At 33.5% G+C, this 16,644-nt stretch overlaps 1 protein-coding gene across 1 annotated transcript; it reads left to right on the top strand.

Moving 5' to 3' along the window:
• Positions 1-1,450: 1,450 nt before the first annotated feature.
• fd102C (forkhead domain 102C) lies at positions 1,451-2,609 on the top strand. Its single transcript, XM_074123039.1, has one exon. It carries the CDS (start codon positions 1,552-1,554, stop codon positions 2,338-2,340), a length of 789 nt encoding a protein of 262 aa, XP_073979140.1. The 5' UTR covers positions 1,451-1,551; the 3' UTR covers positions 2,341-2,609.
• The last annotated feature ends 14,035 nt before the right edge of the window (positions 2,610-16,644 follow it).

Here is a 16,644-nt window from a genome sequence, read left to right as displayed (position 1 = left end):
TTATACCGTACATCTCCTCCAAAAAAACCTATTTCCGTCGCATTCAATGCATTATGCATACTGGCTGTATCTGTCCATGCCTCGGATCCGTACAATATCCGGCTTTCTACTTAAAAGGTTTAGATTTTACGCTTTGTAAGGATGCTAATATCATGGTTCCAAATTACAGAATCTAACATCCGTGTTGCAGCTCTACCTTTAACAATCTTGTCCTTAATATCTTCTATACCGTTACCATCTTTGCTTATAACTGGCCCCAGGTACCTTATTTAATGGTTAATATAAGAAATTTCAAGCAAATTATGTTAACTAGTCGCCTCCGTCCAAGATATCCAATTTTGTAGCTGGCCTGCCTGAAAAAATAGGGGTTTTTGGCAAACAAAGAAAAGAATTCTTCTCTGTTATAGAGATTTGGTTTATGATCTCCTCGGATACCCGTAGGTAATAGTACCATTTCAGAGACTTTTACTTTGCATGTCTAGCCAATCCAAATAATGGTTTCTTGGCCTGCATCTTTATAAAACAGTTCCAGCTGCATCTATGGTCTTAGAACTGACTAGAAAGAGTTACCCTGCAATGGTGGTCTTTGAATTCATTCAGTTCAGCCCGGCATTATGGTACGGAAGTTGTTCTAGAATTTTGGACGCATATCACACAACTTTTAATACAAGTTATGAGAAATGAGTAATGTGACTTTTACAAAATTGTTTTCTGTGTCTATCCATCAGAAATAATTTATTCATCAAAATTCGTAAACAGAAACACACAGATCGTTTTCTAGACCAATTTATTTATTTAAGAAGAAGGCATAACGTTTGCAAGGCCTATCATTTAGGTCTAAAGTTGACGTCAGTGACTTGCTGGGTAAACTGTGACGACACGCTTCTTCCTTTAACTGTAATTTTATTATAATGAACATTTGAAGTAATGGTAGCCTTCGAAGTTTTTAGTTAATTCAAATTTTCAAAAGAAAATTTAATGACGTAAACTGTGGAAAAGGGAAATCATGGGAGTCTCACACCCTGAATTAAAAAAATGTTAAATTTTGAATTAAAAAAAAGGTGAAAATTCGTTAATTTAGAATAGAGAACCGTCAATTAGGCTAACCACAATCCAATTAGGTTCAAATAGGCGGAAAACTTATTTAAAGGAACTGTAGCGCTGTAGTTGACATTTTTTTTTACTACATTTCAATATAATTAATAAATTAAAAAAAAAAGTTACTCATAATTTAATTACTTGACAAATTACAAGTGTAACTTTTTTCCACGATTATTTGTCGGCATTTTAAATTTTTTATGCTCCTTTTTTTTGGTCCAGGGATGCTGTGAAAAAGGGAAAAAAAGAGTAGTTGTATTTTGTGTTCACATCTGTAATTGTGGATAATTAGGTTTTACGGTAGGGGGCTCCATGGGAGTGGCTCGGTTATCCCCACTGTTAGGAAAACTAGGCGTGGCTACAGCCTCTCTACCCTCTCCTGCCATTTAGACGAGAGTGTTTCTGAGTGAACAGTGAGTGCGTCTGGGACTAGTACTACGTCAGAGTGAAGTGATGTGCTCAAAGGAAGACGGCAATTCAAGTGCACAACTAGCGCCGATGTATCCGTTAGTGGACGTTGACCAGTATCGTATCCAGTTATACCAGTATGCTGTGGCCGCCCACCGTCTGTATCCCCAGTACACTGGATATCCGCCAAGATTGGCCCTATCTTTGCTCAATCCAAGAGGTATACCACCAGAAGAACCAAAACCACAACACAGTTATATAGGTTTAATTGCTATGGCCATATTGAGTTCACCAGAATATAAATTAGTGCTGTCGGACATATATCAATATATATTGGACCATTATCCATATTTTCGTACTAGAGGACCCGGCTGGAGAAATTCTATAAGACATAATCTATCGTTGAACGATTGTTTTGTAAAAGCTGGACGTAGTGCAAATGGTAAAGGCCATTATTGGGCTATACATCCGGCAAATGTGGAAGATTTTAAAAAGGGTGATTTTCGTCGGAGGAAAGCACAAAGAAAGGTTAGAAAACATATGGGACTGGCCGTAGAAGATGATGGAACAGATTCACCAAGTCCACCGCCAATTTCGGCCAGTCCACCGCCTAATAATACGTCAACGGCATTGCCCATTGTACCCTATTGGCCGCCAAGACCTAGGACCAAGAAAAGACAATTTGATGTAGCCTCACTGTTAGCACCGGATCCTGAAGAACCGGCTAGAAGTGATGATGAAGAACTAGACGTCGGTGGACCCAGTCTGCCAGCATGGCCCTACCATACTTTAAATCAGCAGTTAATGGCAAGGTACTACCAAACGCATTGCTGAACTTACATTTCTATTTTTTATTATTTTATTTTTTAGTTACCTGATTACGTACTTTTCAATATTTATTAGTACCTATAATTTTTTTTTACTTCCCTATAAAATAATAACTGTAAATAAAAAGGAAAAAATGTTTCTAAGTACATAATATTTATATATATATAAAAAAATGTTATTTATGTTGTAAATTATGGTAACTATATATAAATAAATGTATATGTGTATACGGAACCTTGTAAATAGTAGTTACAAATGTTAATAAAGCGGATTAAAATCGGATCAATCTTGTTCCTAATTTTTTCTGTTTACTTGAATCAACAAACCCTTTACAATTTCACTACAATATTCAATTTCCTTTAAACTACCCCCCTTTGTGAGATTTTCAGAAATTTAAAATAAAAAAAACGATTACGGCTAATTGAAAATAATAATCGCGTAATTTATTAATTTTAGAAATAGAAACGAGAAATTCAATTTCTAATTATGATAGTTTAGAACTGGTAATATAATCTGAGAAAAGTTTATATTTATTATATATAAGTTTAATCGTTTCTTTACAAAAACAAATTTTCTATTACAGCGTATCTATTAATAGAAAATAGGTAGTAAATCAAAAAACTAAATAAAGAGATTATTAGAATGCCCATACCATAAATATACCAGAAAATCTCTAATTTCAGCCTTAATTCTTGGATTTATCTAATGGAGTGCAGTTAGTTATAATAATCGCTTCATAAACATTTTTTCTTAATAAGCTTTGTCACAGAGTTTCCTATGATGTCATCAGAATCATGAAAGTAAAGTTCATTCGGGGTTTTTATAAGCAATAAAGTTCAAAATGTAGACAACAAGCTATCAGTCCGCAAGCTTAAATTTTAAAAGTTTAGTGGCTTTTCTAATTAGTACAAATTCATATTAAAGGCTTTCTGGGATACAATACTTTTTTTCAATAGATCTTAAACCCACTAGGATGCTAATCTTTCTCTTAATGCTCTCTTGAAAATAAAGTGGCCTCTATTAATTAGCCGACCGGTTAAAGATGCTGGGTTCGATTCACGGTCTAGGCTTTGCATTTTATAATAATGTTTAATAAGAGAACTTTCTACCTAGCTAGCCATCATCACTCTGTCTGTCTAAGACATCTGATCGAAAGCTGGAAGTAAAGATCGCTTGAAAAAATATGCAGTTAAAGAAAAAAAAAGGACTGTAAGTCTTTAACGATATCTTTTACAATATATAGGAATACTTAGTCCATCTTTTAAAACTCTTACCACATTTCTTGCTAAAAAATACGCCCGTCTCTGAGTAACTCAATATAAAATAAACCACTTTTTACCAATGATTATTGGCCGTAATGTTCATTAAGAAGTTATCGAATATTTATCAGATAAACTCTCATATTTCGTAGTAATTCTGAGTTCCGAGTTGAGCTAATTCTGAATTGGTTAACACACAAATAAATTCTCTTAGAATTCAATTTTAGAAGTAAGGAGTTTTAGTGTTGATTACTGTCGTATTTTCCCCTAACTATTGAAATTATTAAATGGATTTAAACTATTCTGATAGATTAAAACTTGTTTTGAAAAGTTCTTAGCTATCGATCTAAAAAATTTTTTGAAACACAAAGAAAATTAATCAGTTTAATTTGATGTATGTAATTTGAATACCAACTTTTCGGCGTAAATATCTGCCTTCTTCAAGACAATTTAAACTGTAAAATATTTAAGAACAGTGTAATATTTGTCATAGTCATTCTTTGGGTTTTTTCCCAAATACTGTTTATTTTCTTAATTATGGTGAAGTTAATTAATAAAAAATAATTGAGAAAGTTGCAATAATTGTTCGGAAAAGTAGTGGAAAATCTACAAAGAAAATTGTAATAAACAACATTCACTTTAATAAGATTCAGTAAAATCTCCGACTTCCTCATTTTTACTAAGTTTTTACTAAGTGTTTAAGAATTAAACGGGTACAAACATGGTTAAAGAAGATTTAGACTCTAAAATGAAAAGAAACTCTACCATGATCAAAGAAAACTGTTTTTCTACTTAATAAATTTTCTTTCAGCCAAAAAGGAAAACTCAAATCGAGTAAAATATTGATTTGAAGAATTAATTTCTCAACAAAAATTTATTAATTGAAATTTATAACTTCCGGTTGCTTTTGGGAACGTATTAACTACTTGTAGATTAGTGTTAACAAAATAGTTTTCAGAATGGCTGAATTTAATAACAAAAATACTTGTTTTAGATTTTAGTACAATGTTTACGGTTTAAATTTCTGTAAATTAAAATAATTGTTTAAATTTTAAATTGTATATTTCTAGGTGATAATAGTTAAAAAAAGGCTACAAGGTTTTGATGAAAAAGATTGGACATTCCAGAAGTACTTATCTTAAAAGCTTTTTGCTTCTATTTCCTCTAAAATAGCTTCTACGATTTCCTTTAATTTTGAATCCAGTCAAGAGTCTTTGATTAAAAAATATTGACTTAGTTGAACTTTACCTCTTATAACATTATTGGTGAAGTCGAGGAGCTTTCATAAGTGCCCGCCAAGCTCCCCTATATTGGATCATTCTGGACCGCTTATTGCAATCTAAATTTCGTTTTTCTGTATCTATTTGGGTATACACTTTCGCTTTATGGCAAAGCTTTACAGAATGCTTGTCTTCATTTCCATTTAATAGCTCAAACCAGCCAGAGCCAAGTCTTTGCTGTTCATCTAGAAGTTTGACTTCGAGGGTAGAACATATTGGCACACTTTTTTTATCTTGTCTTGACATGTTTTTTTTCCTGAATCAGTCCTTAATTGAGGTTGAGAACTACGATTCGCTGTCCGACACTAAAATTATGGAAGTATGTTCTCCATATCCCTTTTTTAATTTTTGTTTCGTTTCAGAACCTTCTCTTCAAGCCAGTGAAAATTTCTTTTGGCTAAGACTATCCCTATAATCATGCTACGCGATCTCCGACTAATGTCCATAGTCTTTGATTTCCATGGTTGAACGTTAATCAACATGCAACAACATTATCTGGATAAATTCAGTTCTGGAGAATCTCAATTTTTATTTCAACTAAAGAAGAATTATTTTAATGTCCAGGTTTTCCACTGTTTTTTTTATGGATTTTCGGAAAAGTTCCGAGTACCGACACCAGTTTTTCGTATTTCCTCATCACAGCTGTGATAAGAGAAGTATCGTCAAATTGCCGAAGTATGTTTTCAACAAAAACCAAAATTGCCAACGTATGAGTAGATTTCATTAATCAAATTGCTTTCAAACAATTTTCAGCAATAAAACTAATGTTAAGATGTATTATTATTTACTTCCTTATTTTCCCAACAAATAAAAGCCATGTTGATGTAAAGAAAATTGCTTTTCCATTACCATTAACAACACTAAATAAGGCTAATCCATCTTAATACTAAGTAAGATAATCCTCAGGTCACGAACTGTGGTAGTATTGCCGATCAAGATAAAGTCACTTGTGGAGAATTACTGTCAGGCGCACGTGTTATTCTGAGTGTATTATTATATTTAATTTAGGTTATTGATTCACTACCTTTCCCTAAATAACATAAATTTATCGTCTGTTGGTGCAATTACAATCTAGTAGAATGATTTAGTACGCAGAGATAAGATTTGTAGCGAATTTGAAAAGAATTAAGTAATTAAACTTGATTTAAAAAGAAAAAGACAACTTGATAGTTCAGTACTTTTGAAATAGAGAAATACTCTTAACGTGATTAGGAATCAAACGACAACTGGACAACGCTTACAAATGGCTAGTAACTAGATGACTAGATTAGATTCAAACTTCGCGTAAGATGTTTTTCCCGGACAATGCTACCAGTAAGTGATGACTTTACCTTGAAGATCTTGGAAAAGAAATCTCTTCCCATTTTTTTTTTTTGCAAGATCTAGGGGTTTCTTAAGAGTCATTTTTGTGAATAATACCTCTGGTTTCCAAGTATCAAATCGGAAATGGATATGGGAGAGTGATTTCTCATCTTCTTTCTACCACTCTGTAGATAGGATATCTTCATGTATTTTTAGCCTAATGATCCCTAGAGAAAGATTATAAGGTTAGAATAAAGTATACATGAGACACGAGCACTCAGCCTGGTCCAGATCATGTTCATTGGCGAGTTTCCGACAAGAAAGTCGCAAAAAAAATTTTTGTTTGCTTTTATTTAGATTTATCATCGGAGCTTCGATAATTTTCCTTATTCCCAAAAATTAGGATGCACCGAATTTCCTAGAAAATGTCGAAGAACAGATAGAAACCATTTATAGGATTTCGTTCAGATAATTAATTAACGTGGAAGACAAAAACCGGAAAAATTCTTTTTGTTCTAAATTAAAGGTATATTTTTTTTTATTGAATTCATTGATTATTAATTTTAAGATGCAAACAATTTAATCTGTTGAAGACAGAAGTTTTCGCAACAAATTTTCAACAATGAAAAATAGAATAGGAAAGTTTTTCTTTAATAGCCCAAGTTTGTAACATTTATATTGTTATCTAGAAAAACAATTGTTTATTATTTTCTCTTTCATTTTCCAAGATTGTTTTCACGATCGGGAAAAACTTTTTAATCACTCATCTTAAAAAAAAACTAAAAGCACGCAAACTTGTGAGACCTATAATTTTATACTTTACTCACTTTAATTGCTTTATTTGAATTTCCATTATTCATTTAAGTTTTTATTATTAATTAAAGAAAATATTGCAAACGTTTCGAATTTTTCGGTATTGAGTTTCTCTATAAATATAGGTTTTGAAATTTTATTATTATATATTTCTTTGTAAACACTTAGCGTAAAAAAATAAATTTGAGAATCCCATCTTTGATTAAAAATATTTGAAGTACAAAGTTAATAAGTTTTTAAATATGTTACGTAGTAAGTAGGTTTGTTCTTACTTTGATCTATCGATTTTTTGGGTGGGGAAAAACGTTGTAGTCGACACCCAAGTACGAAATTGATTCTAACTCTCAGTTGATCTCGAAATTATTATTTAAGATGGTCATACCACAAAGTGAACAAGAGAAAGCAGACAAAAGTACTGACTATTTCAAAAACCTTATAAAGAATCAAGAATTTCCACCAATTAAACCATTTTTCCTTGACTCTAAAATTGTTTAATTCAGAAGAATTATCCCAAAGGATAGAGAGCGTTCCTTGAACAAGATTGAGCGAAAAAAAGAAGAAAAGATTTAGAAATATTGCAAGAACCAGATTAAAAGATTAGGACATCTTAAAATGGATTTTCGCTGCACGATCTACTTGACGCTGATACGCCAAAAAAAAAAAAAAAAATATTACGGATAAAATATAAGTAAGTATTTATTTACAAATGGTATGACTAAACTTAGCATTGATTCAGTGGGAGATATTTTCGTTTTGATAAAAGTCTGATCACCCAGAAGCGTACACAAACACTATTTTACCCTGTAAACATTTTACTGCTTTTAGGGATCTTAAAACTTTATAATTTAAACAATCCCTAGCGAAAGCTTCCCTTAAATTTAAAGTTAGTGGCTTATTTTAACAATTAATTTCTTAAAAACCCCCAAAAACTAGAAACTTTGTCTAAATACAGAAAATTGAATGCAAGCGAAAATAAGATTGCTCCATTAGTAGAATCTAATAAACATCAAAATGTACACAGGGGTGTTCATGAACTCGATCCCTTACAAGAGCTTAAATCTCAAGTAGGTAGGAACGACCACATGTGGCTAGCTTGGCAAACCACTACAGTCAAGTATATTGTGAACACCAAGAGCACTTCCTTTTTATAAATTGGATTAACCACACTGGTACAGATTAAGTCCCCGGCTATGTAAAGGGTCCTCGGGTAAACTATTGTAGTTTTTTTTTTTTTGGACCACGCACAGCAGGGTTCAACCTAATAATCCTACAATCAATGTAATTATTTATGTAAACTCTAAAATCGGATTTTATCTAGTGACGACTGGTTTTGAGGCTAGTTCATGAATGGTGCGACAGAGTAAATCAGGCGAGCTTAATGCAAATAAAATTACGCTTACCACAAATATGTGTGCTCGGAAATGAGCTTGAAGCTTTTTCTTTTTCTATTTTCCATGGAATTCTCGTTCACTTTCAAAGCAAGGGTCAACTTTTCGAAGTTGAAATTTCAACGGCAATGTCCGTTTGAAATGTTTTTCAAGGAAATATTCGTCAAAGGGTTCATCTGATTGGGTAACATTTTGAGTTGAAAACTGAATTTATATAAGCAGAACGAAAACTGTATCACTCACTTCAAATCTCTCAATTAATATTGATTTTGTTGATGATGAGTTACGAACAAAACTGATTGATATACGTAACTAAAATATTTTTACATTTTTGATATTATACGTTGAATCAAGATTCTTATAAATATTTCGGCAATAAGTTTTCCAAACTTCTGTAAGTTTGATTGTACACTAAACTGATAACGTTCAAAACTGACCCTGACGAACAAACGATCACTATATACCGCTCTACTTGACCAATATGGACGTACGGGATACAACACTATGGAAGTGCCAAAACATCGAACATCAATCGACTTCAAACCTTACATTCTAAAATTCTAAGGACAATAGTTAACGCTCCCTTCAACGTCTCCAATCATACTATACACTCTGATCTAAATATTCCTCTCGTCTCTGAAATAGCCCTGATCTCGGATACACAAAACTCCACTCAAATCTACACAATCATTACAACCCTCTGATCCACAACATGTCCACAACAACACTTCCTTCAAATCCACGCATAACGCCGACCTCCTAGGATTATTGCTGTGTAAACCTGGCTTCCATCACTGGATGGTCGTCGTTCACTCCAGTCAAGTCTCTGGGTGCACATTTATATATTATATATACATGCTTATATATTAAATATACGTGCAAGTGTATTTGCGCTGTCCCTCTCATCTCTTCTGCTAATGTATTGAGTACAGTTGCTAAATAAAATAAAATAAATAAATAAATAACTGTTTAACCAACACATGAAGAAGGATGACAGTCTGAAACCGGCCAGAAATAAGGACAACATGCTTATTTAGTTGGAAAAAATCTTCGATTATATCTAGCACTGCGAGCAAATGTTTTGAATGTTCGGAAACACCAACATTGTTCGTTGAACATTTTATTCTATTTTTTTTTTTTTGATGAATATTAACTACTTTATGCTACTTATATTCTCAATACTTACATTAAATACTTGTTTCGTTTTCTGCTCCTCAGCAAAAAAAATGAGAAAGTATAAAGTCCCGTTTAAAACTTTAAACTTAAAACTTAAATTGCAATAACTGGTACAGCTTTCTTTGGTGATTCCCAAAAACTAAGCAACACAAACAAGAATATGCAGTGGAATTAGATGAAAAAACAGAGCAACTACAGGAATCAAAATAATGGAAAAAGTCTCTGTGGAAAACGGAAGTTATTAAAAATTATGCGACAATTCATTTGATACAGGATTGTTCATTTATAGCATTGAAGTGAATCCTATTTGTAAATATTGTTGAAGCTTCTAAAAAAAATCATAAAGAATATAGTAGCTAGAAGCGTTAAAGGTCGCCAACTGAGCAATTAGGTAAGCTGTGGCAATTGTTACTATTGTAGAAGACCATGAAGGGAGTACAGCGGTCGGTCTACGAGCACACAAGAGGAGAGTGTGAAGTCCCGTCGACGGGGGAGAAGAAAGCGCAACGCGCGGGGGCTCTTAAACAATATGAGAACCATTGGACGAAGAACAGTGACAGAATGAGCATGAAGTGGTAACTCGCGCCCCTCTCGCCCGTCCAAACACAGAAAGTCCCCCCTTAAAAGTAACTAAGTGGTGTTCGCTACTATTACTAAAACATCAGCTACACTTGACTGCGCCAAAATATTTACATTAATGCCCTCCCTAGGACCACCCGCCAGTAAAGACGCCTTTTGCCCTGTAAATTTAGCCAAGTGTAAAATTTAAAGAGAACAAGAGTTGTGTGTCGAGAGAAATGAGAATCAGATTCTATTAGTAATCATTGAGCTGTGTATGTATTTTAGTTGATTTCACACATTGACACAATAATCTATAAAAACTATTATAATAAAAGAGAGTCCTATTCATGTAACTAACATAATGACAGGGCTTTTCATTAACTGAATACGAAACTATTCTAGTTTAAGAAAAAACTATTGTAGTGGCAGAGAAAGAGAAGGAAGTCTACAATGAAAACAGAAAATAATCAACCATTGTCATTAGCTATAAAAGAAGTAAAATTATAACATGAGTTTAGCGTTAAATGTCTAAAACATTTGCAAAAAGAGAAGTAGGGATAACAACGCCTAAGGAGTCTGCACAGTCACAGCTTACTGTCCGAATTTCAGGCAATAAAACTTCTCTACTGGACATCTAAGTAAAAATTTTTCAATTTCCTGGCATAAACAGCGACCCTATTCGGGAAAAACAAACAACAAAAATACGTGAAACCATCCTTTCTGAGAAACGCACTTAACCAAATTTCCTTCGAAAAAAAATCTCTAAAAAAAATTGAAGTGGAACTTCCGCTTAAGTACGAGTTTTGATCCATCAATTACTAGCAGAGCCCTCTGGTAGGACTTGAGCGAAATATTGACTTTTAGCTTCCGGCAAATTTATTCATATTAGTTTTTTATTTCACTCGCACAAACAGAATTTTGTTCAGAAAAAACAATTTTGTTTTAATTCCGTAGAATCATAAAACGGATATTCCCACTGAAAATTTAATTGCAAAAAATTCTGTTAATCCTTCCCATCATTCCTGAAAGTACAAATTGGCGAACTTCTCATACTTCTAGTAATTAACATTGGAAAATAGTTTCTAACTATATTAAAAGACTTCATCTTATTGGATATATTAGGTAATGAAGTGACAAATACCAGTTATAATGCAGTATACAGTCTGTTAACGAAAATCTCAACACAATATTAGCCATTACGCATCCAGGGGTGCATAGTTTTATTCTAATACATCACTACAACACATAAGATAAGAATAATCGTGACCAGTTAGCTAAGAGCTAGGATAGATATACTATTTACAAACGACTGAACAGGGCTCGTGTACTAACACTAGTTGATTTTATTTACACAATAAAGTATCACGAAAAGACAACATATACAGAGAGCCAGGAAAGTACAAACAATGATATTGAGTCTAAAAAGAAAAGACTAAAGTGAGCGACAGAAGAAGCTGTCTAATACCAGATAGGTATTTTTTTTATTAACGTATGAATCAGAAACGCCAAGTCATCATTATCAACCAGATTCTATCATTTCACCTAACCTATCTGTAGCCGTATTAAACATCTGGCATTATACTTGTGGATTTTTAGGCGTGAATCATTCGCTTGAATTTACCCCTAACGGTAATCTCTAATTTACACTTTGGGACCCTTTTAGACCTAATCCAAAGAACTAACTGCAACTCTGGAGATAGAGTACTCAGGAGGTTGTTTAAGAAACTCGAGACAAAGCTGGCTGGTTAAGGGTTACTTCTATCCAAAGAAATGGAAGAACACTGGAGATTGCAAGATGCCCATTTTTATTGTAGAAAAGGAAGTAAGAAAGTAGAATATCGTAGAATTTACTGATGTTGCCAAGAAGGGCGAAGAAGTGAGTGAGAAAAAGGGAGAGAGAGACTTTCAGCGAATGAGAAAAGAGGAGGTGGACAGATCGGCGGAAAAGAAAATTCTTCAGTCTTTCTAGTGAATAACTGTGCGAAGTCGAAGCGTCTAATCTGAGCCCATCTCAAAAAGGGAAACACCGAACCTGAAATAGCGAAGTACTTACTACCTAGAGTAATTACCTACTTAGAGCGGAGTAATTCAAGTATGGATGTTACTACTGGGTGCAGAATGATTTTTTTTTAAACCCAAAATTGAGACAGAGGCACAACTATTAATAATAATTGAAGGCCGGAGCTGAGGAATCGCGAAACGGAGATCGTAATTTTCGAAGAGAGTGACTTTTTGAGATATGGAAGTTTGAAATATAGTCAAGAATTCCAGTACAATAATCACGCCTCATCTTTCTTTAAAAATAGACTTGCTTTGTAGAAGTTATGCTTGTCTGCTCTTAAGCAATGGCTTTGGAAATAGCACGACAATTACTGGAAGGGTGCATAGAGTGGAGGAGTGTATATATGTTATACATATATATATATCGGAAAAACAACTAAGATGGAGAACTTGAAAAAGTTGAGAGGCTTTGATCTTCAGGGCTATTGTAACATAAGCCTCTGTTGGTTACAGTGTCTAATTGTTCAAATCTAATGTAAGACTATCTCGCTGAAAGCTGAATCGCTTTAGTAAGCTGTACTTGAAACTTAATAAATTTGCTTGTAATCTACAGTTCTACAATTAAAAAAAATAAATCAATTCAGGCTAAAGGAGAGAAGATCGTAGCATAAAAGTAAAGACCTGGACGGTAAGGATTGAGGAATTAATTAAGAGAGAGGAATTACTCTGGACTTCCCACACAGAGCATCCAGTATGTTATCCAAATCGAATAGTTTCTTGAACGTCTCCCGATCAGTTTATACAAACACAATTCTACGAACAAATATTCAACACGTTTTATTGAATAGGTTTCACTAAAGAAGATGATATGTATAAAAAATTTGAAAAAAGCAAGACCTACATAAATATCACTCTGGTCAAGTTAAGTTTGTAACAAAGAAAAGCCAAAAAAAAAATAAGAAATGGGAGAAAAAAATGTGTTTATAGAAGAAGCCGAATCTTAAGTCGGTACCCACTTAAGTCTCTGGCCAGGTACATATTTACAAAACTATCTTAGAATATCAGTTGGTAAACATCGCCTTGGTATACAGCCAACTTTCTCACCTCCATTGGAATACCCTATTTCTTTTTTTTTTAAGGCAATAACTTAGGCTAGATTCTCGCAGATCCTTTCCTCGGCTTGCTTATATCCAACTTTACCTGACGTAAGCAATATTTCTAAATGAAAGTGTTTCAAACTAGGTAATTAGCACTTTTTGTTTAATGGGTAAATTGGCAAGTAAGTTTTTTCAAAAATCAGAGGGTAGTTCAATTTGTAAAGATTAACTGCAACGTATACTTGATCGGGAGCTATTTAGTCGTATACTGGACAAACTTACCAGCATTTTATAATGAAGATTTTAACGGCATAAGAAAGAAAATAATAGAAAACCCTCCAAAGAATGGGTGACATGTCACATGTCTTCAACACTAAGGAACTTTAGGATAACGGATAACAAAAAAATGTCTTATGTCATCTTGATTAAAGAAAAGTTAAACATAACTAACATGTAAAGACATAATCAAAAATTCGAATCAAAAAAGGTGGCTCTACGTCAAGAAAGTTGAATCTACATCCTCGTATTATCATAACAGAGTACACTTATGAGCGCACATATCGATGTCAGATCGTAGTGTGTTTTGAACTTTAAAAGAAGGCTTAAATGTTTATAGAATATTTAGAGAGTTATTGACAGATCTAAGAGTTTGATTTAACGTTAATAATTTAGAGTGAAGTGATCGAACCATTTCAAACTAACTTATGAAGTTACTAAGGTGGTTTTTAAGCAAGTGAACAGTGCGATCTGACTTAGTTACCTACTTAGTACTAATGCGAATAAAATGTGTAGGTCAAATACCAAATTTGAAGTAAAACGGCGATGAAGAAGCTCAGTTTTACTGAATAAATGTTAAGGTTTCAGCATTTTTCCTCGCTCAAATTCTAAGTATTAAAAGAATTAAGTTACCTTAAGTAATCAGTACAGTTAAGTACAACTGTTATTATTCCTTACAAGAAAATTTGTCCTGAACCCTGCAATTTTAACTGCATTAACTTTAGGTAATACTAGAAATTTTTACATCTACTTTTTTTCCCAATCTCTTCAAGAATATTTCTAGCATCATGAGAGAAATCCAAAAACTGGTAGCTAAAAGTGAAGGTAGTTGGTTACTGTGTACATTGTATCAGGGTGTGTTTGAAATACACTCGCCATACCCGAGATATTGTACAAACAATAGCAATACAAACAACACTTCTACCAAACATCTGTGAGTTATGGCCAAACAAATATTTCCTCCCACCAACATATATATATACTAAACAAATATTACAATTGTAAAATCTAATATTGTTTCGTTTTGAACATTTTATAGCATATTAGGTTTCACTGCTTTCCATTTCATATGCTCATTTAAAGTCAATAATAAGAAAAAGTATACTTTCACGCCTACGCATTATTTCCCAATATTATTTATCTTTCACTATATCACATTTTTTTTTATTTACATCGAATACCTGTTGTTAATACAGTAATTACAATTTGACAATATTAAGAACATTGAATTCTAATTGGTTCAGGTGTCGTTAAGTAACTATGAGTGGAGACCAGTCATAAAGTTACACGTTCAGTTGGATCGCAGAGCAGGCCGTAAAGCTAATAATCCTACGATCTAAATGATCTATTGTGGCTCCCTTAAGTTTAAAGATTATATGCATCAATAAAGTGGTGAATGTAAGTGAATAGCAACTACCGCTGCGAGCCTTATGTTTATCATATGACTGTTTGAGGTGTCATTGTGAGTGTTGTTAGGCTGGAATACCCGTAGGGATGCGATGTTCCTTGAAAAAGTGGCTAGTCCACCTTCTCCTAAGGGATTATTTGCTTTAAAAAGAGCCAACCAAATCATGACATCTTCGCTAAACCAGGAAAAAAAATAGTTTCAATTTTACTAGTAAAATGAAGATTCCCCAAGGACTCATAAGTTAAGGAACCAATTTCTATAAACAATTGAAACTCAGAAACCAATTTTATACAAACATATTAAGAGTTTAACCAATTTTCTGAAACGTGGTATTCCATCAACACTATAAATGAATCCTTAATATTATACATCCAGATGGTAGAACCTAGATTGTTCTAATGAACTTACTCTAGAGAGATGAAGAACTTCACTCTCTAAATCAATATGTCTGGTAAGTCGTGGATGAGGATTCCAAGTTTCTGTCCAGTAAAGCTAGCGGACTTCATTTACATCTGCTAAAAGACTTTAATCGTAGAAGACAGGAGGAAAAGTGATTCGTTGAAGATATTGTCTCGTTATATTAAAGAAAATTTAATACCTCTAGTTGCGGTAAGAGAGAGCAATGTGATTCTTCAAATTTGATTTTCCTTCCCGTTAGTTTACTGGAGCTCTTAAAAAGTGATACATCATCAATAGAATTCTAAGATTAACATTTTCTTTCATGGTAACGAAAGACACAAATATAAATACAATGGAAATAAACATTTTGAAAGAACGACTAAGAGATGGAGTTTTATTTTTAAAAAGAGTAGATAAAAAAAAGGGAAAATATTCACAACCGAGAAATTTTTTTTTTTGTATGAGATATAGGAGAATTCAGTAGCGAGGAAGGTTGGTTGGTTTTTCCCAGTGAATACTAAAACCAGTGACGTGGCCCTCCAGGCGAGATACAGTAGTTACACAAGGTGGTTAGGGGTGTTAGATCTAGCCAAGAACAATTTACACCATTCCTCGTAGTAGTCTCACCCTCAAGCTATCAATTAGGGGCAGGGCCTAACAGCGGCCCTCTGAGTTGAGATAGAGATGGAAGAAGGCAAGAGAGAGAATGGTGTAACAAGTCGTATAATAATTCACAACTCTGGTCCGGTCTAGCTTTGTGTGTGTGTGTGTGGTATGTTTAGGTATTCACTTTGGGAAATGTTGGAAAACTCGTCACCAACCAGCAAGCCTGGGGCTTATTTTGTATTCTAATCGGAGAATGATGATCCAGGAACGGCTGGGGAACGCGCTGCCGGAAAAGAAGTAGCTGTAAGGCGAGTTTATAATGTGACGGTTATGTATTTACTGCAAACTCGCGTTCCCAGTGTCTGCTGGGGTGTGAGGAAGGGAGTTGTAACTGGCAACTTTCAGTCCATATATTATATTTGTTCCCTCTTCCAAGTCCATATTTATGTAAATCCATATTCTCTCTTACTATCCTTTACCGCTACTTCATCCAATAGTGTGATCTTTCAAAAAAATTTGTCAGCTTCATAAAACAAACTGTCAACCTCAAATGATTTGCTGTCACTAAAATTTTTGCTCTTAATATTTTTATTATTTTTTAATCTGAGAATAGTAATTAAGTTTCTATTCTATTAAAGGCGGAGTGGCGACAAGATTTCCAATATAAAACAATTCTTTGCTGAAAAAAATGTTAACCTAAGAGGTAGGCCCAACAAAAGTTATATCTAAGTTAAAAAAAACAAA

The sequence above is a fragment of the Rhodnius prolixus genome, unplaced genomic scaffold (genome assembly GCF_049639745.1).
Source record: "Rhodnius prolixus isolate KJV_2025 unplaced genomic scaffold, Rpr scaffold_8, whole genome shotgun sequence".
Lineage (NCBI taxonomy): Eukaryota > Metazoa > Arthropoda > Insecta > Hemiptera > Reduviidae > Rhodnius > Rhodnius prolixus.
The sequence above is the reverse complement of the archived record's forward strand: the minus strand, read 5'-3'. Positions and strand labels throughout refer to the sequence as shown.